The sequence below is a fragment of the Aspergillus welwitschiae genome (assembly GCF_003344945.1).
Source record: "Aspergillus welwitschiae strain CBS 139.54b unplaced genomic scaffold BDQ94scaffold_1, whole genome shotgun sequence".
Taxonomy (NCBI): domain Eukaryota; kingdom Fungi; phylum Ascomycota; class Eurotiomycetes; order Eurotiales; family Aspergillaceae; genus Aspergillus; species Aspergillus welwitschiae.
This window is the reverse complement of record NW_020798695.1, coordinates 2,076,177-2,103,694: the sequence shown is the minus strand read 5'-3', so window position 1 is coordinate 2,103,694 and position 27,518 is coordinate 2,076,177. Positions and strand designations below refer to the sequence as shown.

The 27,518-nt window shown below is 51.1% G+C and overlaps 9 protein-coding genes across 9 annotated transcripts; 5 read left to right on the top strand and 4 right to left on the bottom strand.

Moving 5' to 3' along the window:
• Positions 1–37: 37 nt before the first annotated feature.
• Positions 38–2,452, top strand: prm1 (pheromone-regulated protein PRM1; the record flags this gene model as incomplete). Its single annotated transcript, XM_026772819.1, has 1 exon — positions 38–2,452. One exon carries the CDS (start codon positions 38–40, stop codon positions 2,255–2,257), a length of 2,220 nt encoding a protein of 739 aa, XP_026632785.1. The 3' UTR covers positions 2,258–2,452.
• A 156-nt stretch (positions 2,453–2,608) lies between these two features.
• BDQ94DRAFT_177091 (uncharacterized protein) lies at positions 2,609–4,767 on the top strand (the record flags this gene model as incomplete). Its single annotated transcript, XM_026772818.1, has 4 exons — positions 2,609–3,317; positions 3,355–3,407; positions 3,446–4,272; positions 4,323–4,767. 4 exons carry the CDS (start codon positions 2,609–2,611, stop codon positions 4,669–4,671), a joined length of 1,938 nt encoding a protein of 645 aa, XP_026632784.1. The 3' UTR covers positions 4,672–4,767.
• A 392-nt stretch (positions 4,768–5,159) lies between these two features.
• BDQ94DRAFT_133642 (putative xanthine dehydrogenase HxA) lies at positions 5,160–9,879 on the bottom strand. The gene is made up of 4 exons (XM_026764325.1): positions 9,468–9,879; positions 9,211–9,414; positions 7,204–9,158; positions 5,160–7,155 (listed from the first exon to the last, which is right to left on the bottom strand). The coding sequence occupies exons 1-4, from the start codon at positions 9,699–9,701 to the stop codon at positions 5,472–5,474; spliced, it is 4,077 nt and encodes a 1,358-aa protein (XP_026632783.1). The 5' UTR covers positions 9,702–9,879; the 3' UTR covers positions 5,160–5,471.
• Positions 9,880–10,140: 261 nt separating this feature from the next.
• Positions 10,141–12,696, bottom strand: BDQ94DRAFT_133640 (uncharacterized protein). Its single transcript, XM_026764324.1, has 2 exons — positions 10,590–12,696; positions 10,141–10,467 (listed from the first exon to the last, which is right to left on the bottom strand). Exons 1-2 carry the CDS (start codon positions 12,287–12,289, stop codon positions 10,392–10,394), a joined length of 1,776 nt encoding a protein of 591 aa, XP_026632782.1. The 5' UTR covers positions 12,290–12,696; the 3' UTR covers positions 10,141–10,391.
• Positions 12,697–13,098: 402 nt separating this feature from the next.
• On the top strand, positions 13,099–17,956 carry aarA (L-aminoadipate-semialdehyde dehydrogenase). The gene is made up of 4 exons (XM_026772817.1): positions 13,099–13,535; positions 13,608–16,899; positions 16,955–17,279; positions 17,347–17,956. Exons 1-4 carry the CDS (start codon positions 13,164–13,166, stop codon positions 17,648–17,650), a joined length of 4,293 nt encoding a protein of 1,430 aa, XP_026632781.1. The 5' UTR covers positions 13,099–13,163; the 3' UTR covers positions 17,651–17,956.
• A 193-nt stretch (positions 17,957–18,149) lies between these two features.
• On the bottom strand, positions 18,150–19,221 carry BDQ94DRAFT_8439 (uncharacterized protein). The gene is made up of 3 exons (XM_026776668.1): positions 18,682–19,221; positions 18,558–18,630; positions 18,150–18,494 (listed from the first exon to the last, which is right to left on the bottom strand). The coding sequence occupies exons 1-3, from the start codon at positions 19,065–19,067 to the stop codon at positions 18,369–18,371; spliced, it is 585 nt and encodes a 194-aa protein (XP_026632780.1). The 5' UTR covers positions 19,068–19,221; the 3' UTR covers positions 18,150–18,368.
• An 885-nt stretch (positions 19,222–20,106) lies between these two features.
• Positions 20,107–21,039, top strand: BDQ94DRAFT_133634 (uncharacterized protein). Its single transcript, XM_026764323.1, has one exon. The coding sequence runs from the start codon at positions 20,643–20,645 to the stop codon at positions 20,919–20,921; it is 279 nt and encodes a 92-aa protein (XP_026632779.1). The 5' UTR covers positions 20,107–20,642; the 3' UTR covers positions 20,922–21,039.
• Positions 21,040–21,043: 4 nt separating this feature from the next.
• On the top strand, positions 21,044–23,009 carry BDQ94DRAFT_133632 (aldo/keto reductase). The gene is made up of 5 exons (XM_026764322.1): positions 21,044–21,575; positions 21,652–21,702; positions 21,769–21,919; positions 21,976–22,332; positions 22,388–23,009. Exons 2-5 carry the CDS (start codon positions 21,671–21,673, stop codon positions 22,892–22,894), a joined length of 1,047 nt encoding a protein of 348 aa, XP_026632778.1. The 5' UTR covers positions 21,044–21,575; positions 21,652–21,670; the 3' UTR covers positions 22,895–23,009.
• Positions 23,010–23,701: 692 nt separating this feature from the next.
• On the bottom strand, positions 23,702–25,790 carry BDQ94DRAFT_8412 (uncharacterized protein). Its single transcript, XM_026776660.1, has one exon. It carries the CDS (start codon positions 25,550–25,552, stop codon positions 23,789–23,791), a length of 1,764 nt encoding a protein of 587 aa, XP_026632777.1. The 5' UTR covers positions 25,553–25,790; the 3' UTR covers positions 23,702–23,788.
• Positions 25,791–27,518: the final 1,728 nt, after the last annotated feature.

Here is a 27,518-nt window from a genome sequence, read left to right as displayed (position 1 = left end):
ACCGAATCACTCCCTACACATATAGCATATTTTCGACATGTTGTTTTCAAAATCTGGTCGGACCATCTTTCCACTGCTACCACCCTATGGGGTTCAAGATCCCAACGGCGTTCAGGGTCGAGTCATCCCTGTACACCCTGACGGCTCGACACCTTACCTAGGCCTGCGGGCGCGCCTTTCCCAAGTATGGCTTAACCGCTGGACCGTTTTGCTGCTGCTAGTCCTTGCCCGAGTGCTGATGGCTGCCTCGAGCATAAAAACGGACATGAATCGAGCCAAAAGCGAGGCCCTTTCGGCATGCACAAGCGTGGAATCTATGGGCGATGCCATGGTCTCTATGCCCCATTACCTGGCGGAAGGGGTCAATGAGCTCACAGCAGATGGTGTCAATGCGGCAATTGATGGCCTAAAAATGCTCCTCATGCTTACCTTGACTGGTGTGGAGGAGTTGGTGATTTTCTTCGTCAAAGTGATGTACCAGACATATCTGTGCTTGTTCACGCTCGTCGTACATGGTGTGGTTGATGTTGGACTCAGCTTAATCGAAGATGTAACGGACGTTCTGAATTCCACGGTCAAGACTGTGGCGAAGGATATTGCTAAGGTCACCGAGACGTTTGAGGACGACTACAATACTCTGATATCGAAGATAAACGGGGTTGCCAGTTTATTCGGAGGATCAGTTCCGACCCTGAATATCAGCAGCGAAATCGACAAACTGGAGAATGTACAGCTGCCTTCGTCCATCGATAAGGATCTCCAGAAGATTAACGACTCCATTCCAAATTTCAACGAAGTCATGAACTTCACCGAGAATGTGATTCGTTTTCCCTTCGATGAAGTCAAAAAACTGGTCAACGAGTCACTAGGCAATTACACTTTTAATGCCTCCGCACTCCCTGTCCCTGCGAAGAAGACACTGACGTTTTGCGATAAAAACGATGGGATCAACTCATTTTTTGCCGGAGCAACTGATATAATCCTAACTGCCCGCAAGATATTTATCGCCATTTTGGTCGTCGCTGCCATTATCGCTTGCGTTCCCATGGCCTGGCAGGAGATTCGGCGCTGGCACACGATGAAGGAGCGCTCCCAACTTGTTCGCAAGGAAGCTCATGATCCCATGGACGTCGTTTACATAGTCTCCAGACCTCACACGGCCGCAATAGGTATCAAAGCCGCCAGTCGATTCAGCAACAGCCGCAGACAGATTCTTGTGCGCTGGGTGATCGCATATGCGACCTCCCCCGCAGCCTTATTCGTCCTCCTTCTCGCACTGGCTGGCCTTCTCTCATGCCTCTGTCAGTTCATCCTTCTCAGCGCCGTCAAGAGGACAGTGCCGGAGCTCTCCATCGAAGTAGGCGACTTTGCCGAAGAGATTGTTGGTGTCTTACAAAATACATCTGCTCAATGGGCCAACGATGCCAACAAAGTCATCCAAAACGTTGACGATGAGCTCAACGATCACGTGTTTGGTTGGGTCAACACCAGCACCGGCGCTTTGAATGACACGCTGAATACCTTTGTCAACAAAACAATCGGGGTCCTCAATGACACCTTTGGTGGAACCCTACTCTATGAGCCTCTTCTCGACGTCTTTGACTGCTTGATTGGCCTCAAAGTTGAAAGCGTCCAGAAAGGCCTTACTTGGGTTTCCGATCATGCCCACATAGACTTCCCCCTCCTCCCCAACGACACCTTTTCGCGCGGCGCAGAAGGGAGTCTCAACAGTTCCGATGCATCAGAGAGCTTCCTCGCCGACGCCGGTGACGAGACATCCAACAAGATCACCGAAGTTGTGTACAAGGTCATCAGCGCTCTCGAGAAGGCTCTCCTAATAGAAGTCATCATTGCTTCATGCATCCTTCTGGTCTGGGTCATAAATGCCATGTTTGGCATCATCCGCGCCCTAACACTCTTCTGGGGCCGGGACAAGAACCGTGGTGAGGGCGGACCTGCTCCTCCCAATTCACGACCGAACCCAGGCTCTGGACCGGACTCGCATGGTTTCATCGACGTGCCCCTAACTTCTCTTCCGAGTCACCGTGACGCCGATGAGACTGCTGCGCGCTCGCAGCCGGCACCCCGATATGAAGTTGCGACCAGCCAGGGAAGTTCTGCCGCCGTGGTGAGCAGCGAATTGGAGTATCCGGACGAGAAAGTCGGGTTCGCAGGCCAGCGCAATGCTCTTCGAGTGGACGGGGTGTCGGATCTACGCGGGAGCAGCTACGTGGAGTATGGAATGGAGAAGTATTGATCTGCTGGCCTATTCATGTGATTCGAACTCGCCGTCCTACCAACTTTTTGTTTCTTAGCCAGCTAGGACTCCCTCGCACTTTCCTTGAGCATCTACCATATACCCATAGACCATAATTCTAACTCAATACACTCTTTAATCCAGCCCGTACAATATCTAGAATCATCTCAGGTCAGTCCATGCGCTGTATACCAGACCAGGCACGGGAGTTGTTTACCTTCTCCCTGAAGGAACTTAGAAATAAGGTTTTCGATTTGCACCAAATGGCCGCTACTAATGCCTGCGCCCCACCGTCTACCAAACTACGGCCTTTTGTATACCGAATAACAGTTAGGTGACACTTGGTTCATGATGAGCCAGGAGGACGCCCACCGCTCTTGCAAGATTCAGGGTTGGTCGAGCAATCCAGAAGACTCAGATCACCAATGTGGCGAAAGCGACACCGAAAAGACGTGGTTCCCTGGCGATGGGATCTGTCCACCAACTTCAGAGTTCCTGGCCTGCTGTCGAGCCAGCTATCAGCTTTGGGCCCATGCAGCATCGTCCCCACGGCCAGACGATGGCCTTCTCATTACCCGTATTACCCGGGCCTTTGTGAGGATGCTCGAAAATGTTCCCCGTTTTCTCTATCATCCGCCCAAAAACGTTGAAGTTTTCGGAACGTCAGGCACACGTTTGACTGTGCAGCCATCCCTCCGCATGCGAACCACAGAAGATATGGATTGTACGCAGCACTATAAATGGTTTGATGTTGTTCAATGCCTCGGGGTCCCAGTACCTAAGTCTTACGAGATAACCGCAATGCAACAGCAAGAGATCTCTCTCACCTCAGCACCCCTAAAACGTGGCCATCTAACTAGTATTATATTGGCTTGGTCGTACATCCTTTCGTGTCGATGGGTCGAGATCCTACAAGAGGCTGGATGGAACGCTTCCATTCAGCATGAGAGAGGTTTGCAGATCGCCGATAGCTTCTGGAAGTTAGTTACCCAAGGTCGCTGGCAGGCTAGCGTAAAGATCGCGAAGGGTACACATTATTCACCATGGATGTTAATAGAAAGTAGCAGGAACCTGAAGCTTCAGAAGTGGTACGGTAGGCTTCCGTCTTGGATCGTCGGATTCGGCTAACACGCTGTGTATGACACTGGCAGTTGGGCTCGATCGTCTGCCTCATTGTCGGCCTTTGAGATGCTCCTGGGATCCTGCATTTCAGAAGGTCTTGAGGCTGAGCTTCTTACTGGACTGGCTTCGGTTCTGATGCTCCTATCACGAAATGAACGGCCATGGCTGAGTCCGCCGACTTCTATCCCCAAAACCCCCATGACCCCAGCTTCCACTCGCTCTGCTAGAAGTCATGCCCTTTACAAGCTCTGGGGTTGTCTTGACAAGGCCATGTATCTCAGTTCCACGAGAGCTGCTATTGAATCATTGATCCGTAGCGCTTTCTTTGATTCGTCTGTTCCTTGTGATCTTCTGGGAGCCTTCTTTTCCGGTACAAGAGAGGCGCTTTCCTCTGCAGATAAGTTTGACCCTCAGCGAGCGTTACATGCAATCACCAACCGGAGGCCACGTTTGAGCCCGTTGTGGGCTGCTGAGATATGCATGGATCCAGATACTCTTTCGTATGAAGTCCTCGATTGTTTGCCACCTATTTGCCTGCCTGCCGCCCTCTGGACGGGCACAATGCAGTCATTCCTCCAGGTGGCATATCGGTCCGACGAACCAGCAGAGCCAGAAGCAAAATTACTTCGTGCCCGAGAGTTCCAAATCGCTTACTTCTGCCAACCTAGTATACCCGTCCCAGAGACACCTGCTCCTCCATTCGGTGAAACGATCTTGAACAACGTCAGCCGTGAGGTTGAAACACACATGGCACATGGACATATGACTAGGTCGTGGCAAATGTACTGGACAACTAAATCTGGGGCGAAGAAACCGGCGACCGCACAATATGTACTTGAACTTGTAGAAGCTCGAATGGAGAAGGATGTTGCTGACTACAACTTTGACGAAGAGTAAGTATGATAACTTCTCGGCGCCAATGCACTTGCTGATGTGTTTGAAGATTCCCAATCAAGTTAAGAGAGGCCGTGGACGAAATTTCATGTTCTGCAACAAGACGAATGTTCAATTGGCATCGAGAATACGATGGCGGCATTTCGCTTGATGATGGAACCATGAGTCCTGAAACCGTTCGTTGCTTGCAAGCACATCCATGGGTTTCGGGCCCATTGATTGATTCTGACACGTCTATTAAAGTTGGTGAAGAGGATGATCACTGGAATGACAATAACCAACATATTCCAACCAAGGAAGAGAGAAAAGGCGGTGTTTCAACCAGTGAATATATTTTGGAGTGGCATAAAGAGGTAGAGAGATGCCAAAGGTCTGAAGACGCCAGAGTCTCTAGTTGAACTCATTAGTTCCCGTGATACTCCGCCAAAGGCCAAAGTATTCATGGATCGATTGTTTCTCTATTTCATTTGCGGCGGAAATGTATTTGCTAGGCTAATAATTTTCAGAATGATATAGTGATTACTACAAGTCCATCATGGATACCACTAGCATCATGCTACAGTCAGCCAACCTGTCAACAAGTAGCCTCTCTTCCCAATTGCATACTAGTATCTGGTAGTTGCTCTAACCTCCAACCAGTAACTTGAAATAATATAACTATCTCCATCCCAAGACCAAAACCATCTCCACGAAGCACCACCGTGAAGAAGAATACATCCATATAAGTTAAACATATAGCATACATGACTCTCCCTCCATGTACGACAGCTCAAGATGAAAGCAATATACATTAGAGTCGGTTTATGCAAGTCGCATGGCTTGATGTTGCCGAGCGGGAAGAATTAGACCCAGCCATCTGCACACATTGAATGCTACAAGGAAGACTCTAGGCTATAAGCAAAGATAGACTCTGCACGGTTCAATGCTTATTCGCATGCAGAATAAGTGTATGACTTTGCATTAATGGACATGAATATACTATAACCCAAGTCTAGGACAGGAGAGAACATGATGACTTGATATACTATATAATAGTATATAGTGAGTGACCTGTTCTGTGGGAAGTACTACTCATGTTTATCCACCCCCCAAGAAAAAAAAAAATATGAGATCAAGATAAGATGAAACGAGAATTACATGTAACTGGTCGGTCGTTATATTCAGTGAACTAACTGATAATGGTATCGTATCATGCTGCTTATATCGCTACAAAGAAACTCTTCTCGCCCTCCTTCGGCACCACGCGTGCCCGTTCAATAATCGGATCAGCACAGCTGACCCGGATCCGCTCCGGAGTCGCTGGACTCTCTAGCCGCAATACTTCCTTGACGTTCCATTGCTGGCGCGCCGCCTTGAGCGCATCGCGGATAGCAAAGAAGACAGCGCTGCCCATGAACAGCGGCGGTTCGCCAACACCACGGGATCGCTGGATAGTCCGCAGGTTCTCCCACTCCACGTCCTTCAGTAGACTGACGTTGAAGATCTGAGGGATATCTCGGAATCCAGGGATCTTGTAGTTTCCGGGGCCCTTGGTGAAGATCTGTCCCGACGCCCGGTGCCATAGACTCTCTTCGGTGGTGAAAAGACCCTGGCCTTGGATGAAAGCGCCTTCGATCTGTCCGTAGTCGATCGATGGGTTGATGGTACGACCAACATCCATCTTGATGTCAGCACGCAAAGGAGTCCAGTCGCCTGTGAGAGTGTCAATCTGTACTTCGGCGGCCGTTACACCCTGTGTGAAGTAGAAAAACATCTGGCCCTTGTTTTCGCCCCACACGTAGCCAATGTCCGGGGTACGGTAGTATCCCTGCGCGGAGAGGTTGACCCGGTCAAAGTAGGCTGCGTGAGCGAGGTCTTTCATAGTGGCTCCCGGCATTTTCTCCCGGTACGGCTTAAGACGTTCATTCAGCTGCTCACAAGCGTTGTAGATGGCGTAGCCATTGAGATCAGAACTGGCCGACGCAGCCGTGGATGATGTGTTGGCCACAGTATTCGTGGCAGTCTCCGAGATGAAGACGTTGGATTGGGGAACACCTAAAGCTTCGGCAGCGATCATAGTCATCTTGGTGTGTAGTCCTTGGCCCATCTCCACTCCACCGTGAGCCACAAGAACACTTCCGTCGTGATAAATATGCACCAGTGCGCCAGCCTGGTTCAGAAATAGGGCTGTGAAAGAGATACCAAACTTGGTAGGAATGAGAGCCATTCCGCGCTTGGACCACTTGTGCTTCTTATTATATTCCTCCACGGCCTTCCGTCGCTCCTCGTACGAGCTCTCATCCATAACCTGCTTATACATCAACGGCACATGCCAGTCCTTAAGCTCCTGGTTGTAGTGGGTCTTGTCTCCAGGCTTGTACATGTTCTGCCAGCGGAGTTGTTCGACCGGTATCTGAAGATGATCCGCAACCTCCGATACCATGCACTCGGCGAAGAACATGCCCTGAGGGCCGCCGAAGCCACGGAACGCGGTGTTTGAAACGGTGTTCGTCTTGCAGATACGACCACGGACGTGCATGTTCGGTATGTTGTAAACTCCATCAATGTGTGAAAGCGCTCTTTCAACTACTGCACCAGACAGATCTTGGGTGTGGCCACCGTTGGCGTATATATCCGCATCAAATGCAAGCAGTTTACCTTCTTTTGTCACTCCCACCTTCCAGCGGCAGAAGAATGGATGGCGCTGGCCCGAAGTAGCAATATCCTCATCGCGATTGAGCATGCACCGCACGGGTAGCTTCGCCTTCGCAGCAGCTGTAGCACAAATACCAGCCAGCTGGACCGAACGCGTCTCTTTGCCACCAAAGCCGCCTCCAAGGCGCTTTACCCGAGACACAATCTTGTTGGCAGCTACACCAGTTACTTGTGCAACGTAAGTTTGCCTAGAAAGAATCAGTATAGCCTTTCTTGGGGTAGATGTCATGACTCACGTTTCCGTTGGGTTTTGTGTCCCACTCCAGATCTCCATCTCTCCATCCTCAAGCTTGGGGATAGCAACACAAGCCTGAGTTTCCAGGTAAAAGTGTTCCTGACCACCCATTCTTGACTGTCCGGTAAAGACATAGTCTGCTTCTTTGAAGGCACTCTCTGGGTCCCCACACTTGATAAAGCGGGAGTGTTCAAAGAACGACTCGGCCTCAATGGCTTCTTCCATACTCAAGATTGCCGGCAGCTCCTCATATTCTACCTTGACCGCTCTTGCACCCTCCTCCGCAATCTTGGCCGATGTTGCGAGAATCATACCAATGGGTTGGCCAGCAGTTGTGACTTCATCGACCGCGAAGAAAACTTCATCGCAGTTCGGAGCTCCCCACCAATTGGCCTTGGGGTTAGGGAGATCGGTATGATCCACATAATGAGCAACGCCAGGAATATCGAGAGCGGCCGAAGTATCCACGCTAAGTATCCGAGCATGCGCCTTGGTCGAAAGAACCATGCAGCCGTAAAGCTCGTTTTTCATCATCGGCATGTCATCGGTGTACTGTGCTTCTCCAGTAGCTTGCTTCAGTGCAGAAACATGAGGACTAGCCTTTCCGAGAATCTTCTGTTGATATGCTGCAGAAGCCTCGTGATCTTTCTCTCCAGAGGAAATGGCTCTTTCAATCTCGGCAATGACATCTTCATCAACATCTGCGTCCGTGACCTGGATGGAGGACAGTACATCGTGGTAGAACCGGTAGAAGAATCCCAAGGCGAGAGACTTTCTGTAAGTCGCCATTCCTCCAGGGACACCAAACTTCAAGTCAAAGTCCTGCTCTAAGGCACCCATGGTACCCTCAAGGGTAGCAGGGTTGGTGAACTTCTTGCCAGCCAAATAGGCCTCTGCATTGCGTGCGGACACGGTCATTGGGGCCAGCCCTCCAAAGACCAAGTTTACGCTCTGCACATCGTGGGAAGGAGAAAGTGAGACCCGCAAAGCTGCGTTCACGATCGCGATGTCATCATCCTTTCTCTTTGACTGCTTGTAGGCACGCAGATATTCCCCCTTCTCGGACGCAACCGGGATCCGTAAACAAGCGATAATAGCGTCAGGCGGGAGCGCAGTGGATCGATAGCCCTTGAAGAACTGGCTCATAGGGATTTCGATAACTTCACCCAACGACATGGCTACAAGGACAGTGTTGGTAGCCACAAAGACTGGATTTAGGTCAGAGATTGGAGATGCTGTAGCCAGATTTCCTGCTGGTGACGCGACGTTGCGAATTTGTCTTCCAGCAAAATAGCGGAGTTGCTTCTTGATGGCGTTAAATGGCTGGCCTCGCAAAGGCCCATAGCGTTCGAGGGCTTCATCACAGATTGATTCGAGATCGGTCAAGGAGACATTGGCCCCAATCTCCAAATGGTCATCCTTGAGCGAATACTGACGGAGTTCCGGAATATCACCGACGTAGACAGAGGCGCTGTACCTCATAGCCTTGAATTTGACCTCAATCTGTGTCTCCGTGCTCCCTCCAATGATCTTAGCATCAGGATGTACAGCCTTGATCTCCAATAATTGTTCGAGAGTGACCGGACGGTACCACTTCTTTTTCTTGTTACCAAGGACCAAAGGGCGGAATTCGTGCTTGTGGAGCTGAGGCGGGAAAATCAGCTCCGTGCCCGGAGTGTACTCTATGAACTCTGGCGGCGTGAATTTCGGACCATCTCCATCTGTTGTGTCTGCCGATGACTGCTTGCAGCAACCCCCAGCGCCGTTCTGTTTATCCATGCAACAACCTGTTCCTCCGTTGGCCAGGGATTTCCCGCAGCCCTTGGGAGCTGTGAAGCTCTGGGCAGCATCCAATATGGGCCTGTACCCGGTGCAACGACAAAGATTCCCGTCAAATGCTTCTTCAGCGTCGTGTTCGGTCGGCGCAGAGTTATTGCGTAGGAGGGCATAGAGGCTCTGTAGATCTGTCAGCTTAGTCCCGCCATTCACCATACTTCGAAGAGCATACCATGACAATTCCTGGCGTACAGAAACCGCACTGGCTTCCATTACCAACCGCAAGTCGCTGTTGGACAGCATGGGGATTCTTCACATCGCCGATACCTTCCACCGTTATAACATGTTTCCCGTCTACACTGATTAAGGGTGCGAGGCAAGCGTTGACTGAAGCATGATAAAGCTTCTTTGTCGTCGTATTGAAATGCGATACAACCTGGTTCACGTCAACATGAATCTAAATGCTGATGAAATGACCTGGATACATACCACTGTGCAAGCACCACAGCCACCTTCCGCACAGCCCAGCTTCGTGCCTGTCAGACCGATACCCCGCAGATACTCCAATAGCGTGACTTCCGGATTGATCGAGTCGAGGACTACTTTTGTGCCGTTGAGATAGAAGCGAATAGTGTCATCCCAGTCCTCCGTGAGCTGAGCCAAGGTGACAGCCTTACTGGCAGCCACCGTTGGCTTTGGTGATTCTAAAATGCCTGGGGCCATCTTGTTTCCTGGAACTCAAATGCGGAAAGTCGATTTCCCCGCCGAGATGAGCGGACGCCAAGACCGGCCGGTGTAAGAAATAATCAAGTTGGTTCAGAGTTGTATTAGGATAGGATCCATGAAGGTATTCAAAGCCGAAGTATTTCAGAACATAGAAGGATATACAATAAAACTTATGGTGGCAAGATGATGAAGAAAGGGGGGAAGTCCCTCCCCGGCATGAGCTAACCAAGGAAATGTAAAGTCATGCACAAGCTTATCGTTGCCTCCCCACTGCGGTTATCGCTGGCTATCGCTGGCCCGCCCGGCGGCGATCGCCACTGTCCGATGGGCGGTAACTTACGGCAGATGTCATCTGATCACTAATCTAGCGACTCTCACTGGTGCCCGGTGAGCAAACTAGTAGTACTAGGAAGTACTCTAAAGAGAAGTTAGTAGTCTCAATAGTTGGACTCTTGGTAAGTAAATAAGGAAACAGCAAAGCATGAAATTATATAGTAAGAGATCACGGGCCTAGTACCAACAGCAAGAAAGAATAATGAGTATCGATCAACGCCGTTCCCAATGCTTTGGCCGAAGCCACCCGGGCCAAGATAAATAGTAAACAGTTCAAGCGAAGAGAAGCAATGTACACCAACAAGTACTAGCAATAACATGTCTATGAGTATAAGAGAAAAAGAAAGACACTAATTATACTTTTGGCTTGGCTCCAATGAAGTCCTTTTCTTCTTCTTCCCATTTCTTGCGTTCCACGACGCTGCGCGCACTGTGAACGATAACTTGTTAGCTCATGTTATTCAATCTTTAATCCTTTCCTTTCGGTTCCGTAATAAGGAGAAAGACGGGAACGCTAGGAAAGAATTTGTAGTCCTGTGTCGGTGTACATACCGGTATGCTCTCACGAATCGCCAGACTTCCGTGTCCGCCAAGTTCCAAGCCTCTGCCACATCGGTGATACCAATTCGGTTGGTACCTTTGCCCTTCAGAAATTCCCGTGCCTGTTTCAGGATACCATACTCCTTCTCGACACCCTGCTCACTCGGGTTGGCCTGTTGGATGGATTCCTTCTTCTCTTCTTCATTCTTTGCATCAACCTTGCCATCACGCGGGATCTTGAATCCAAACTGCCACTCAAACTCGTCTAAGAGCTCGGAAGGCAGGGACTGTCCGGCCTGAGGGGGTAGTGACTCAACAGTCATCCACAGGGAGGTGCCTACGACGGCGTCATCGGCAACAGCTCTCTTAAAAACAACAGCTCTCGCAGAACCACCGATATCCGTGCCAAGGTGCTCTTTGGTCACTTCAGCCAACCATACATCACGGTCTGTCTCGCGGCGAATGTGCCGCGTTGTAACCTCGGTAGAATCCTGCTGCAGACTGATGAGCGTAAAAGGATGAGGCAGAGTCCCGATCGTGAAGACCTGGGTCGTATTCCTGTACGTCGCTGGCTGGCTAACCTGCATGGGCTTTTCAGCATCGCAGGGGTGACATTTCGGCAAGTTCGGAGGGCACGAGCGGGGAACGGGAGAACCAGGACATTGAACCAGGGCTTTGGCAAGCCGTAGGGCCGGTTCCACCAGAGCCGTAGTATGCTCAGGGAATGGTTTCAATACAGCAACGCCTGCAGGGAAGGAGTTCTGGAAAGTGTTGTGCAGGTGGGCATTGATCAATTCAGCCAAGGCCAGTCGTCCAGCGGTAGGCGAAGAGACAATTTTTTCGGCAACTGTAGGGTAGTGACTGGTAATGGCAGTCGAGTCGTAAAGAGCCAGAGCGTTAGGCTCTTCCACCTTGAAGAATTCGGCTGGAAGCAAATCTATCAAAGAGGTGGACTTGTCATCCACCTTGTTCATAGCCTCCTTGATTGCATCATTGATACGTGATTTCTCGCCAGCAAATAGAGCATTCCCAAAGCCATCGAAGCGGGTGATAAGGGCAGGATCGGTGCCTCGACGCAGATAAGTGAGAAGAGCGTTATCGTACCGGGCCATGGGAAAGCAGTGCCAATCCGCAAGCATACCATCACCCATATGGCCCCAAGCTAGCCACCTGAACAGCTCACTTTCAAGCTCCGGCTTAAGATTCAAGGGCTGAACAAGCTCGTAAAGCTGGTTGTTCATGGCTTCACCAGGGCCAAGAATGACGGGGCGGAATCCTTGCGCAAACCAAGCTCTGCGCCAGGCGAGAAGCAGCTGCGCGTCCGCATTATCCTCCTCCCGATCGTTTCCTTTGTTGGGCTCGTAGTACGTGTAGATGAATGGGCGATTTCTGAGAGGGGGGAGGACGGAACGGTTCTCATCGAGGGTGATCGATGACGAGAAAGGGTTGATCCACGACCAATCGCTGAACCACTTGGACTCGCCGCTGGTGCTATTAGGTTGCGGTTCCGGAGGTGTATGCACTGTCGGGTGAAACGATGGCAGATGCAGGTTATTTAACGAAGGAAGTTTCGGGTGAGGGACATATTTGGCCGGGCCGGAGACTTCCTCACCAGTCGAAGGGTCGGTCGTCGGGGAGGAAGAGAAGATGACCAAGACAAGGGCAACAAAGACGATGATGGTAATGAGAGCCGTGCTCCGATGAGGGATCATTTTGATCTAGGATGCACGGCCTGGATCAGGCCTGAATCAATCAGGGGAAATCTGCCGAGTGGAAGTTCCGTCCGTCCAAGTCAAAAGTGAGAAAGTGACCGGATGTTCTTCTGTGAGGCTTCTGCCTGTCCCGATGCGGGTGGGAAACGAACGGTAAGTAATAAACTAGGTATTACGGTCAAAGTCCTTAAGGGGGTTAGGGGATGGAACTGAAGGAGCGAAGGTTGTTGAACGAGGGAGTAATATGATAACGGGAAGAAAAGCGAGGTGTGAAAGAGACGTCAGAGACACGTCTATTAACCCATGGCAAGCGAGAGTACGAAGTGACAATCCAAAGCACCTCAGCAGGATTGGAAGCATAGACTGTGAGGCAGCGTTGCACTTTGTTCCTGAACAACCCAATGCGGAAGTGCCTGGAAGGGGTTCAGAAGCCTAGACCCAAGCGGGTAAGTCAGCGATACGACGGTGTCTCCATCCAAGTGGATAAAGAGTCCCAGTTGTTTGTACAGGATGTGTGGTAAGCCACCGCCGCATGTGGCGGTGCAAATGGAGAAAGCGGTCAGTGTATTATTACAGCCGGAGAGATTTCGGGATTCTGCTGGATGTACCCCAGAGGCGGTGAGATCACCGCCATCGAAATGATCCTCCCAAATTGTGGGGAGGAAAAGGAAACCTCAGGCTAGTACTGTCTGGTGGGCTGCAGCCGACATCGGCACTTTTTCTCGCGTGCCCCTCTTGACTCATCGCTGATCGCTGCTCTTCCCATCTTTAATTCCAACTAATTCATTAATTCCCTACTGACCTTTCATATTCCGCCAAGTGCAGTTGACGTCCCTCATCTCCCCCCACTTACAAGGGCATCGCAACTGTAACAATGGCTGTCGAATCAGTCTCCTTGCAGGAGCGCCTCGAGCGATGGGCTCAGAGACTCCAAAACCTCACAGTGTCTCCCCTCACCCGAGACTATCCCGACAACCAGAAGCAGGAGCTTCCCAAGAGGGCAATTGAAGCCTTCGAGTCCATTCAGCTGTCCAAGGAGACGCAATCGGACTTGCAGAAGATCTCAGGCTCTTCGTCCGGATTTACTGTCTTCCTGACAGCGTTCATCGTGCTCGTTGCACGGCTCACCGGTGACGAGGATATTGCCGTCGGAACCAGCTCCAGCGACGATGGTCGTCCTTTCGTCCTGAGGGTCCCAATTGAGGCATCTGAAACCTTCCTACAGCTGTATGCCAAGGTCCAGAAGGTATGACTAGGAAAAAAAAAAAAAATTAAGGTAGCGTATGTTATCATAGTCGCTCATCTAACCTTTGTTCAGGCATTCGAGCAAGGCTCGGCCGAGATCGTACCTCTGGGCAGTCTACGATCCTATATCCAAGAAAAGTCCCAGTCTGAACGCTCCCCCGTCCTCTTCCGCTTTGCTGCCTACGATGCCCCTGCTGCCTCTCAGGATTACCCTGCCAACACTTTCGAGACAACAGATCTGGTTGTCAACATTGCCCCGATCAGTGCATCGGATGGCTCCACAAACCAGGCGGAATTGGGAGCTTACTACAACCAAAGACTCTTCTCTAGCTCGAGAATTTCCACCATCCTCAAGCAGCTTGCCCGTTTGGTTGAAAATGCGACCAGCAACCCGGAACAAGCAATTGGCCGCATTGACTTCATGACTGAAGATCAATTGGCCCTTCTTCCGGACCCGACCTCCGATCTGAACTGGTCCAATTTCCGCGGTGCTATCCACGATATCTTCGCCGCTAACGCTGAGAAGCACCCCGAGAGACTCTGTGTAGTGGAGACCAAGTCCGAGCGGTCTCCTCACCGGGAGTTCACGTACAAGCAAATCAATGAGGCTTCGAATATCTTGGGTCATCATCTGGTCCAATCGGGCGTGGAGAGAGGAGAGGTCGTCATGGTGTACGCTTACCGTGGTGTCGACCTGGTGGTGGCCGTTATGGGTATCCTGAAGGCTGGCGCGACCTTCTCCGTCATCGATCCAGCCTACCCCCCGGAAAGACAGTGCATCTATCTGGATGTGGCTCGCCCTCGGGCACTGATCAACATTGAGAAGGCCACAAAGGATGCCGGCGAGCTCTCCGATGTGGTCCGCTCATTCATTAACGAGAACCTGGAGCTGCGCACGGAAGTCCCTGCCCTGGCCCTTCGCGACGACGGCTCCCTCGTCGGAGGATCGATCAACGGCCAGGATGTCTTGGCCAACCAAGTTCCTCTGAAAGCCAAGTCTGTTGGCGTCGTTGTCGGTCCAGACTCCACCCCGACTTTGTCCTTCACTTCTGGCTCGGAGGGCAGGCCCAAGGGTGTCAAGGGTCGTCACTTTTCTCTCGCATACTACTTCCCATGGATGTCCGAGACTTTCAAGCTTACGCCCAACGATCGGTTTACTATGCTCAGCGGTATCGCTCACGACCCGATCCAAAGAGATATTTTCACCCCTCTTTTCCTGGGAGCTCAGCTGCTGGTTCCTGCCCGGGAGGATATTCAGAACGAAAAGCTTGCCGAGTGGATGCGCGAGTATGGAGCTACTGTCACTCACCTTACCCCTGCCATGGGTCAGATTCTCGTCGGCGGTGCTTCGGCACAGTTCCCCTCGCTTCACCATGCCTTCTTCGTCGGTGATATCCTGATTAAGAGAGACTGCCGCTCTCTGCAGGGCTTGGCTCCCAATGTCAACATCGTTAACATGTACGGAACGACTGAGACACAGCGTGCGGTCAGTTACTTCGAAATCCCGAGCTACTCGAGCGACGAGGGCTACCTGGATACTATGAAGGACGTCATTCCGGCAGGTCGGGGAATGCTTGACGTTCAAATGCTGGTTGTCAACCGCTTCGAGCCCAGCCGCATTTGCGCCATCGGTGAAGTTGGCGAAATCTACGTCCGTGCCGGTGGTCTTGCCGAAGGCTACCTGGGTTCGCCTGAATTGAACCAAAAGAAGTTCCTCAACAACTGGTTTGTTGATAACCAGACCTGGGTTCAGAAAGACCAGGCCAAGGCAGACAGCGCGAACGAGCCCTGGAGGCAGTTCTACCAAGGTCCTAGAGATCGCTTGTACCGCAGTGGTGACCTTGGCCGGTACACTCCTTCGGGAGATGTCGAGTGTTCCGGACGTGCAGATGATCAGGTCAAGATCCGTGGGTTCCGTATCGAGCTTGGTGAGATCGATACCCATCTGTCTCGCCATCCCCTGGTGAGAGAGAACGTCACCCTGGTGCGTCGTGACAAGTTTGAGGAGCGGACTCTGGTCAGTTATTTCGTGCCGGACATGAGCAAGTGGGCTGCTTGGCTGCAAGAGAAGGGTCTCGAGGATGATGACTCTGCTGAAGGAATGGTCGGCATGCTTAGACGGTTCCGTCCTCTTCGTGACGACATTCGTGACTTGCTGCGGACCAAGCTCGCCTCCTACGCCGTGCCGACGGTGTTCATCCCCCTCAAGCGCATGCCTCTCAACCCTAACGGCAAGATCGACAAGCCTGCGTTGCCCTTCCCCGATACTGCAGAGCTTAGTGCCGCAGCTCCTCGTCGCAAGTCATCTGTGGTCCAGGCTCTATCTGAAACCGAGCAGGCGCTGGCTTCAATCTGGGCCTCACGCATCCCCAACCTTACTGCTCGCATGATCGGTCCTGATGACTCCTTCTTCGACCTTGGAGGGCACAGTATCCTTGCCCAGCAGATGTTCTTCGACATTCGCCGCAAGTGGCGCGGAATTGACGTTAGCATGAACGCCATCTTCCGTAGCCCAACCCTCAGGGGATTCGCCGCCGAGATTGACCGTCTGCAGAACTTCGAGTCTTTCGCCAGCAATGATGACAAGACCGCTGCTAAGGCAGATGCCTCGGCTACTCCTGACGAGCTTGATGATGAGTACTCGAAGGATGCCCGGAAGCTGGCAGAGACTTCCTTGCCCGCCTCTTTCCCCACGCGTACCGAGCCTCTCCTGTCCAGTGAGCCAACCATCTTCCTGACTGGTGCCACTGGCTTCTTGGGTGCGCACATCCTTCGTGACCTTCTCACTCGCAAGTCACCCATGGCCAAGGTTGTGACCCTGGTTCGTGGTAAGACCGATGAGCAGGCGCTTGAACGTATCCGCTCCACCTGCCGCGCCTACGGCTTCTGGGATGAGGCCTGGACCAGCAGACTGCAGTGTGTTTGCGGTAACCTGGGTGAGCCACGCTTCGGGTTCTCGGATGCTCTCTGGGACGACTTGACCAAGCGTGTGGATGCCGTTATTCACAACGGCGCTCTTGTCCACTGGGTCTACCCTTATTCTACCCTTAAGCCAGCCAATGTCCAGGGCACCATCGATGCGCTGAAGCTTTGCGCTAGTGGAAAGCCCAAGCAGTTCTCTTTTGTCAGTTCCACCAGTGTTCTCGACAGCGACCACTATGTCTCTGAATCCGAGCGCATCGTTGCAGCCGGTGGAGCGGGTATCAGCGAGGAGGACGATCTCGAGGGCAGTGCCGTCGGGCTTGGAACCGGATACGGCCAGAGCAAGTGGGCTGGAGAGTACCTGGTCCGTGAGGCAGGTCGCAGGGGCCTGAAGGGAACCGTCGTTCGTCCTGGTTACGTTCTTGGTGACTCCAAGACCGGAAGTAAGCGAACCTCTAACATATTGATACCCAGATCATGCTAACATGTAAACTCTAGCTACCAACACCGATGACTTCCTCATCCGTATGATCAAGGGATGCATCCAGCTGTCTTCCCGCCCCAACATTAACAACACCGTCAACATGGTTCCTGTGGACCACGTTGCCCGTGTGGTCATCGCTGCCGCATTCCAGCCTCCCTGCACTCCCATCGGCGTCGCCCAGGTCACTGGACACCCGCGTCTCCGCTTCAACCAGTTCTTGGGTGCTCTCCAACTGTACGGATACGACGTCCCGCAGGTTGACTACGTCCCCTGGTCCAAGTCCCTGGAACAGTACGTCAATGACGGACAGCACGACGACCCCGAGTCTCAGCACGCACTGTAAGCTTTAACCCTACCCCAATAATCCCACGTTATACCCCATCACGATACTAACATCCCGTCCCAGTATGCCCCTCTACCACTTCGTTACCTCCGACCTCCCCTCCAATACCAAGGCCCCCGAACTGGACGACGTCAACGCCGCCGCCTCTCTCCGTGCCGACGCCGCCTGGTCCGGCATCGACGCCTCCGCCGGCGCCGGTGTCACCGAGGAGCTAGTCGGTCTGTACGCCTCTTACCTCGTTCAAACTGGATTCCTTCCTCCCCCGTCTGCCGCTTCGACCGCAGCTCGGCCTCTGCCTACGACCCAGCTGAGCGAGGACCAGAAGAAGGCCTTGTCGAACGTTGGTGGTCGTGGTGGTTCCTCTTAAGTTTATACATATAAGTTTGTCACTGTCTAGCGTGCTTTGCTACATGGGTTTTCGCTTTGGGGTTACGTGGGTTGCTTAATTTGTGTGGCACATTGTATGAGGTTATGACCTTTTTTTCCTTTCTTGGGTGACATAAAAGTTCTTGTATGACTTGATGGGGAAGTTGAAAAGAAATGTATAGAAAGGACTGTATATGAGGTGGGTGGGTTGGTTTAGAGGTAAAGGATTTCCCTATTTCATCAATGGATGATGGACGAGTTCAGATGTTTCTATGAATACGTAGTCAAGTATCTTATTTGATCAATACATTATTTCGTTACTGAAAATTATGAGCCTCTCTGTCCAAACAGCAAAATGTCAGAGATCCCTTGGTGTCATTCTAGACCTTCGAATCCAGGAAGATCAGGAAGGGGCCCACGCAGCGGGTGTAGTGTCTAATGAAGTGCTTTGCTACGGTGAAGGTTTCCTCGGTTTTACGGTGCAACACAGTTCTATGCGGATCAATTCTTATTCTTCCTAGCAAGCAAGACTAAACAAAACTGATAAGTAAGGATCGACTGAAAAGCAACAAATAACAAGACAAAGCCCGAGACATAATCATCGTCATCATCTCCATCGTGATCCGCATCACCCCGTCATCTCCAAATTGATTGCCATAGATGAGTATTGTCATCAGGGAACCCCAAAGGGCTTCTTCCAGCGGCCATCGACTCAGTCACTAGCTAGTACCCCAGGTAGCGTCACCAGTGTCAGTGCCCTGGAAGGTGAAGGATGAGGCGTTCTGGACGATACGCGCGACTGGCTTGTCCGACTGGTCGGTGGTGAAGAAGTCGATGATGAATTTCTGGATTGCGGGTTAGCAGCATGCCTTACTATTGTCCTGAAAAATGGAAATGGGAGTGCATACGCTTCCATCCATGTAGATCTGGACGCTCTGGTTGCCCTGGAGATATTGTTGGTCGTCATAGTAGACGGTTGCACTGCTGGCTATTAGAATGTGATGATTTGTATGAAGAAAGGGCAAGACTTACTTGATAAAAGCACTGTTGGGCCTGTAGAATCCAGCAGCTTCACCCTTCACGGCCTGTCCCATGCTCTTTGAAGTCAGGTCAAAAGTCAAGTCAACCCGAGAGATGTTGACTTTGCCGCTGATCCGGTCATGGTAGTTCCAGTGATAGCAAGAGCAGCCATTCGCATGCGCCAAGGATGCCTCCAGCATCTGTCGACCCAGGGGCCGGCTGATCTCCTGCTGGAAGGCCTTCTTGATTTGTATCTCAGACACATCGTGGCCATCAGAACTGCTGATGGTCACTCGGCGAAAAAGCTGCAAGAGCTCCTCGTCCGAAGAGCCCGAGTGCGAAACTGCCTGGAGAGACATGGTCTGCACAGGAGGAGCAGTGGTCACAACGGTAGACATTGCAAAAATTTGATTTCTTGGATTGAAAAGAGTAGAGTCAGAGGTTATTCTTGTGTACTGTTGCTTGCTTTGCGAGCTCTGTTGGTGATGATGCTGGGAAGAAGGAATGGAGGAGAATCTGCCTTCCTTATATAGGTTTTGAGACTGAGAGGAGACTAAGATTTGACATTCAGCTCCGACTTCTGTCCAGATGCTTTGAGCGATGCGAATTCGCGACTGGTAGAGTCACTTCGAGTAAACACCTCGAGGCACGCCTGTCTCGGACCTGGATGTCGAGTGGAAACTTCGCTACGAACTTCCATCTGCACGATGAATCACATTTCAGCTGTCCTTGAGCACTCGGATCTCACGATAGCAAGTCTGATGTCTTCGTTGGGCATGAATTCGGCTATGCGCTGCGACGCTGCTTGCGATGGGTGTCTCCATCTTCGAAAGCATGACCTTGGAGTATACAGTCCAGCTAGCCACATTCTCATCTCCAAGGTGAGAAGTTATAGGCATTGGCATGAAGCTATTGGCTCTCAGCCAATACAGGAGCAGGCACTACTCTTCCCATAAATCCCGTTTCTCATCGGCTATTTTGGCTACTGGTCATCATTGGTGGTTCATATGCGGCTAGATGTCTGTACATAGTCAGACCTACAGAGAACGATAAGTTCTTACATGAAGCAAAGCTGCTAGCCATATAGACGCACTCGTTTGTTTTGACGAAGGATCACAACGCCGTGCTGGAATCTGATGGACAGACGGTCTAGTCTGTACCTGGCTTGGATATAGACTGTCCAGTGAGATTCTCTCAACGGTGTCTGTCGAAGGACATGAAATAACGCATCTCCAATCAGAATTATCGAAGACATAATCAGGTATACATATCCATGGCAGTTTGCGCATCTTAGTAGCCACATACATGCAAAAGAATTTCTCAGTAAGAGGAACGATGCTCACCCGACGAGTCAGCGGTGAACGGCGGTCTTCTCCTCATAGCTTTCTAGATGTATATGAATACTACCTAGATGTCTGTCGATTCAAGACCGTTTATTGTCCCTAAACGTCAGGCTGCACTGGGTGGGAATGTCATCGAGTCCTCTCAGAACTGCCAAATCCACCGATTGGTGATATTGGGAACTGATCTGGGTGCTGGAAAAGTTCATGCAGCCAGTATTCTGCAGGAAGCCGCGTGAACCACTGACGAGCAGTGACATGAGTAGAGTCAACGTTCGACAGGCTGCGATCAGATCCAGCTCGGGAATTTTTACCAGATTTCCTTCGGACCTGCCGGGATGTCCGGACTGTTCAGCCATGACATACAGAGCTTGGATTCAGAGCGCATAGCCCCACGACGTAACAGTTCAGCCAGCCCTTGATGCTACAGACGTCTGTCCGGTTTTTCGTACGGAAGAGGCAGCTTAGCCAGGTCTGTGGCCAAGTCGGATACTCTGCAATACCTGCACCACGTGCAGAATAGCTCATTGACTGTTGCGCAAAGCTGAGGGTGCCCCAGCTATTGTCGCTATGCAGCCTTCAGTCGCCTGATGGTTACATCGGACCAGTCTTTCCCCAGAAAACCAGTGAATCATGAAGCAGTGGCTGGCGCCACCGCCACCAGCACCGTTCATTGGCGGGGTCGCCTTGCTCGAACGGGATCCTACCCCGGCGTCTTATTCCTCTGCTTTCCGAGCGAAGAACCACCGTGACTTTGTTGTGGCTTCCGCAGGGGTTGGAGTGTGCCCAGGTATAACTCTAGCAGGTTATCCTATCAGGAGATCGCTGCCTACTTACTTAGACGAGACGGCGATGATGATTTCCACAAGGCACGTGCAGCAGCGGTACATTCATTCTATCAGAAGAGAGTAGAGGTAGTGGTGTGACTGAGGTGAAAAGCAAAGAAGATTGAACCGAATAGGATTATCTAGAAAGTGAGAGAGAGAGAAGAAGAAGAAGAAGAAGAAGAAGAAGAAGAAGAAGCAGCAGCAGCAAACAAGCAAAGCTGCGGATCACGGGATTCCCTCCTTGGCTGCCCCTCCTTTCTTTTTCTTGTCTATTAGTATTAAGAAGCCATTCCTCTCCATCGGTCCCCAGTGTGCTGTATATTTGCATCGTGAAAGCCCTCTATTGTCTTCCATAGACACACATTGTGCCGTAGGAATGGATGATCTTCATGATGAACCCCGCATAAGCTTCCCGACCCTCTTGACCGATGGGCCAAGCGCAGCTCAACCCGAGAAAGGCTGTCGGTAACTCATCGGCTCTGGCAACTCATCGCTTCGCACTTTCGGCAATTCGGTGGGGAGCTTAATAATGGGGTCAACCAGCTGGCTCATGGCTCATTTATGCTTCGGCAACTCAATTGAGTCTGACTAGCTAGCCCCGCTCCTTTATTTTGGACTTCAGTCAGTGGTTGCTACGAAGTATTGATAAGCTGCTTGCAGTCCCATCAAGGTACTGGATTTTCTCGTAAACTCTTCTACATTACTTCGCTCCAGCAATTGGTCACTTAGAGCCTTATTTGTACGTGAATTTCACATCTCATAACCTCCCCGCATCTTTCCGCGTGCTTGTGGAAGTGACTAACATGGCGTTACAGTCATTCAAACTGATCCATCATGGCCACCAACAACGACATGGAATACGTCCGGTATGTAAATTGTGATTGTGACTCATCTCATGGACTCTGACTTAGCTGACGGAATTGGCATGTTAGCCTGGGAAACTCGGGACTGAAGATCTCCAAAATCATTTTAGGCGCCATGTCCTATGGCGCCAAACAGTGGCAAGATTGGGTTCTAGACGAGGAAGAAGCTCTCCCTTTGATTGAGCATGCTTACAAGCGCGGAATCAACACATGGGATACGGTACATTCAAACTACTATCTCCCTTTTGCCTCAATACGTTACTAACTAGCTTCCAGGCTGATGTCTACTCCCACGGCCGTTCCGAGGAGGTCATTGGCAAAGCCCTGAAGAAGTTCTCTATTCCCCGTAACCGGGTTGTCATCCTGACCAAGTGCTACTTCGGTGTGGATGACCAAGGCAACTTCCCTCCGATTTCTGCTTCCGGTGCTAACGACGGTGATTTCGTCAACCGGGTCGGCCTGTCCCGCAAGCACATCTTCGACGCCGTTGACGCCAGTGTCGAGAGACTGGGAACCTACATCGACGTGCTGCAGATTCACCGGCTGGATCGCGATACTCCCCGTGAGGAAATCATGCGGGCTCTCAACGACGTGGTTGAAAGCGGCAAGGTCCGATACATCGGAGCTAGCACGGTACGTCTTTCCTTTCCCTCTTTTCCTCCAGCGACGCATGCTTACGCCTATCAAGATGGCTGCGTGGGAATTCCAGACCCTCCAGAACATCGCCGCCCGCAATGGCTGGCACCAGTTCATCTCCATGCAAAACTACCACAACCTAATCGCCAGAGAAGAAGAGCGCGAGATGATCCCGTACTGCCGTGACACCGGCGTGGGCCTGATCCCCTGGTCGCCCATGGCTCGTGGTGTGCTGACCCGCCCGTGGGGCTCTCGTTCTACTGTGCGTGAGGCGACAGACGGGGCACTCAAGTTCCTCATCCGCAGCCGCGAGACGGAGTCAGACAAGGCTATCGTCGACCGTGTCGAAGAGATCGCTAAGAAGAGGGGTATCAGCATGGCCCAGGTGGCCATCGCTTGGTCGCTGAGCCATCCCAATGAGAACCCGATTCTTGGCCTCAACAGCAAGGAGCGCATTGACGAGGCTGTTGCCGCTACCAAGGTCAAGTTGACTGATGAGGAGATTAAGTACCTGGAGGAGCCTTACATCCCTAAGGCTATCACTGCTCTGGACCGGTAAAGGTTAGAATATGATCATCTAATCAATGTCACTATATACACAGTAAAATCAATCTGTTCAGTCACACAAATGAGCTACCATTCATATAATCCAATTGCAATGACATAAAGGACGAAAGAACTCGTGGTCTTCATGCGCTTGAATGAACATATTTGCGATCGGCTGGATCTATGAACTAAGGCTTGTTCCCCCTCATTTATGACGATCGGTTACAACAAACCCCACAAACCAATTGTAGTAAGTATGCGATCCCTCGGAAACTAAACCCACTACGTTTCTGGCTGGAAAATGCCTTCTTATCCTATTCCCTGCATATACTATGAGTTCAAACAATAATGTGTCGTATGTGCCAGTTATATGTATTTTTCAAGCTATTTGTACGTACTCTACAAAATACCAGGTATATCTCCCCAAAACAATCAATGCTGCGGAGCTTAGTTTGTACATATACACGGACAAAAAGGTGGTGTGAATATTGATGGTGAGGACGGGAAAGAGGAATCAGGAGGGTAAGAAAATAAGAGAGTAAGAGAAAAGGAGCGCTATATCAGATATATGTCGTGGTATTCATATCGCTGGGAAGTGCAAAAGAGCTGAGAGATAATGTGGGAGAGACAAGTGTCATGCAAAGTTGAAAAATGGGAGAGGCCAGACACCCAGTGCGATAAGAAGTAGCGATAGCTTCCGGCCTTACAACGGAGACCTTGCCATCCACTTGCATACAATAATACAACCGCAGCTCCAGGCTTTCGTGTCACTATTGTAGTGTCTGGGACAGATATTCTCGCCTCTGCAAGAGGGAGATACGAAAAGAAGACAACTGTCCAGAGCAGATAAAACAATGAATGGAGATATTTGTGAAATGGGTATGTGGTTTTAAGCTCCAGGCTTGGCTCAATGATGATGTCCGGTCTTGCGAATAATATATTCGAAGAGGCTGCTAATCCGATGCCGACGCTTTCCCTTGCTCGGCGCCGAGTCTGGCGGGGAGTCAATACCTTTGTCGCGAAAAGAATCGGCTTGGCGTGACTGGTTGTTTTCGTATCCCCTGGACCCGTCTATCGCTTGATCCGGGGAAGCTGTCATCTTGAAATCTTGGACGTCGGATTTCCTATGGGAAAATAACCTGCGGCTCTTGGAGTCTTGTCGGGCAGGCTTGGCTTCGACGGTTTCGTCCTGTCTCTGCTCGCGAGGACTGGAGAGCGTACTGTGTCGGGTGAGACGACCGTTGCTACCCGAAGCACGTCGGTTAGTCCGCTCAATGAAGGCCGCACCAGTTGAGTTGGACCGTCTCGATAAGCTCCCAAAGGTCGTCGATCGGTCGGACACCGTGGATTGTGTAGGGACATAGCTGGATGTCGAGAGGCGATGTCTTCGACCATTTAGCGGGGGAACATCATCATGACCATCCTCCCTCTCGGTGAATCTGTCAGTCTCACTTCTAATCGCAGTTGGCGAGCTGTGTCTCGACGGACACATTGTCTTAGTGTTGATCGCCAAGGCTGAATCGTCGTAAGTGAAGTTATGAGACCAGCCTTCCCTAAAGGCTACCCATATGCTGGTGATAATGATCAGCATGCGAAGGTCATTGTCGGTTTTCAGAACCTTTCGGTCCAGTGGATCATCCATCTCGGAGAAGTCGCTGAGCACGGACATGGCGGAAGTTGGCGAGCCAGCAATACCCGGTGTGGTCGGAATCGAGTACTCATCATACACCTCGAGGTGATTGCGTGTCATCGTACCAACAACCGGGTGACGGCGAGTGCTAGGATTGATCACGCTGAACGTAAACCGCTTGCTGTCCTCTTGCGAGAAGCCTGGGGGCGCAGACACGCGACGATTCCTCCCACCTCTCAGAACCCACCGCAGGACCTGGATACCATCATCTGTATTGGCCACAAACTCATAGGAGCCATTGGCAAGAGGCGTGGCCTCCCAAACTGGTCCATGGTTCAAACAGATCTCCGCCTTCCCTTTCGACAGAGCATCGTCCCTGAAGAGCTGGCATATCGTTGCGACCACCTCACGTTGTTCTCCGCCTTCATCATCAGAGCTTAGGGACCTATCCCCATTATCGCCCGGTGCCCGCTCATAGAGGTCACTAGTTACGACAATGAGGTCATTGGGGCCTAGTCCTTTTTTACCGCGGAAGATCGTCGGGAACTTGCGAGCTAGAGGTGGCAGGAACACGGTGGAGGGAAGCACATCCAAAAGTGGGAGAGGTCGTGGGGTTTGCGACACACGTTGAAGCTGCAGGAGAAGCTTAGGCCGGAGCTTTAATCGCCTATGGCGTGCGTGGGCCGCGGGATGCGCTAGCTGGTATGACGTTTTAGGGCGCGACGATTGTTTCCGAACTGATTGCGAACGGGCGATCCTTGATGGAGCTAGGACTGGGGTGACTGTCGAACGCTCGTCATCGCTCGAGGATAATGTATCAATGGCAGCTTTGCGCGGCATTGTACGCTGCGTCGTTTCTGGTTCCGTGGGTTTGCGCCGGTTATAGATGCTGCCTAGTCCCCACGATGGCAGGGAAGCGAATGAAATTGCCGGGGACGAATGACGCGTCGGGCTAGGGATCTGGGTTTCGGATGGTAACCCGGGGTATTCGTTTTCGTGAGCTGCTGCCGCATCCGCTGTTAAGCCAAGGTTGAATAGCATTATCTCTTGGGATGCGACAACGTCTGTTAATTCTCCCCGATCAACATGGACGGCATAGATCGGTGGCAGTGACGGGGATTATCAATGATGACAGTGACGGGGGTGGCTGTGGCTGACAGAATACGTCAGCCTAAGCCGATGCAGCTAGTTAACAAGTTGCCGTAGTTCACTGGTTTGGTACCTCGTTATACCAGAGATATGCTGAATAATTCAGAGCAATGGAAGGCAAGAGAACAAAGACAAGGAAAAGACCCGGGTCAGGAAGAGTGGCGGTAGTAGTAGTGGTAGTAAGTAGTAAGAGAGGATATAACGAGACAAGGAAGGGGGAGGATGAATGGAGGATATAGTAAGTAGATAGAATGAGCGTGACCTGCACGGGAACTATCAGCCCCTCCACCAGAATAAGGCTGAAGCTGCAGATGAAATATAGCGAAGGAGGGGATTGAGGTCAGCGCAGGAGGCAAACCGGATAGATGGATGAATGGGGAAATTCAGATGTTGTACGACGTGGACATTGGAGGAGCAAAGAGCAAAGAGTGGGCGGAAGTATGCAAGGGAGGCCGGACAGTGTGGGTTAGGGGGTCCAGAAGCGCCTTAATATTCAGACTTTCAGATGTGCGAGGAGAAAGAAAGAGAATACGAATCGCCTGTCAGATGGGATCGATGGATCATCGATTAGAGGGGCGAAAAGATGGCGGTCAAGATCCCACCATGAATCTGGTGGGCAAATAGTCATAAATAAGAATCATCCATCATGCTTCTTGAATCGAACTAAATAAATGGGGGAGGGTCAAAGTGGGAAAAAGAAAAGAAAAGAAAAAAAGGGTATGAAAAAAAAGGAAAAGCAAAAATTACAGCAAAAGGAACCCACATGGAACCAGAAGTGACAATGACGGTTTAGTAGGTCACATCTGGTCAAGATCCCGCTGGGGGGCTGTTCTTTCCCCTTAGTGTCTCTGCCAGTCTGATCTGGGTATACTCCTCCGCAGCGATGTCCATCGGAATCTACGGTCAAGAGCGAGTCAGCCAAGCCAAATCGTGAGAATGAAAGTGAAAATTAATGTTTCTAGGAACAGGCTGGGTCGTCTGGTCTCGTTGCATGAACTGGGTCCTGACCATCCATGGCCGGCAGCTCGCATCCATGGCCCCAAGCAGCTAGCCGACGATCCTCTTCTTTCGGAACTAACCAAACGCCGACACTAACATTTCTTCATTGGATGGCAACCTCCATCGGCGGTTTATTGGCTGCATCGTAATCCTCTCGTATTGCTTGGCTCGTATCAATTCAGCGAGGATGATTACTACAGCACAGTAAGTACATAGTTAGTATGAACTGTGCCCTGCAGAATTAATCAATTCATTAATCAATTAATTGTTCCTATTATTATGACGAAGATCATCCGAATGCTTCCATGGAGCAGAACTATCTAGTATTACAGTGAAGAAACGGAAGATGAGTAGCTTGACCGACCCGTTGACCGACAACAGCATTTTTCGGAGCATCGGAGCTGGATTATGCAATCGCGATTAGGTAATGGAGAGAGGGAAGACCATGCCGCTGCTACTATATGCATACATACTACTTTCTGCTTAAGCGTGGTTAATTATCCCCCTGTGGTGTAATAAGCATTATCAACCCTCATACTTGCCTTACCTCCATAGGAACTCGCAACGCACCTCTCACATTGCTTACTTTACTTACCTCAGACTACATCCCTATCAGGTACCAACAAAGAAAAGTATCCCAGCTCAGTCGGGCTCTGGTATCTTAAGTTTCCTCTGCCGCGGTATGATGATGATTAGTTTCGGGGAGAGCAACACCCCCTCCATCGCGGTGTCCCCGCGGACTTCGGGTTTTCGACAACTTGCTGCAACGGAACCGGAAGCTCCGACATGCCGGTAAGGTCCGCACCGTGCCATGGGACCGGATGTCGGATTTTAGAGGCAGCAAGCAAAAAGAGTTTGG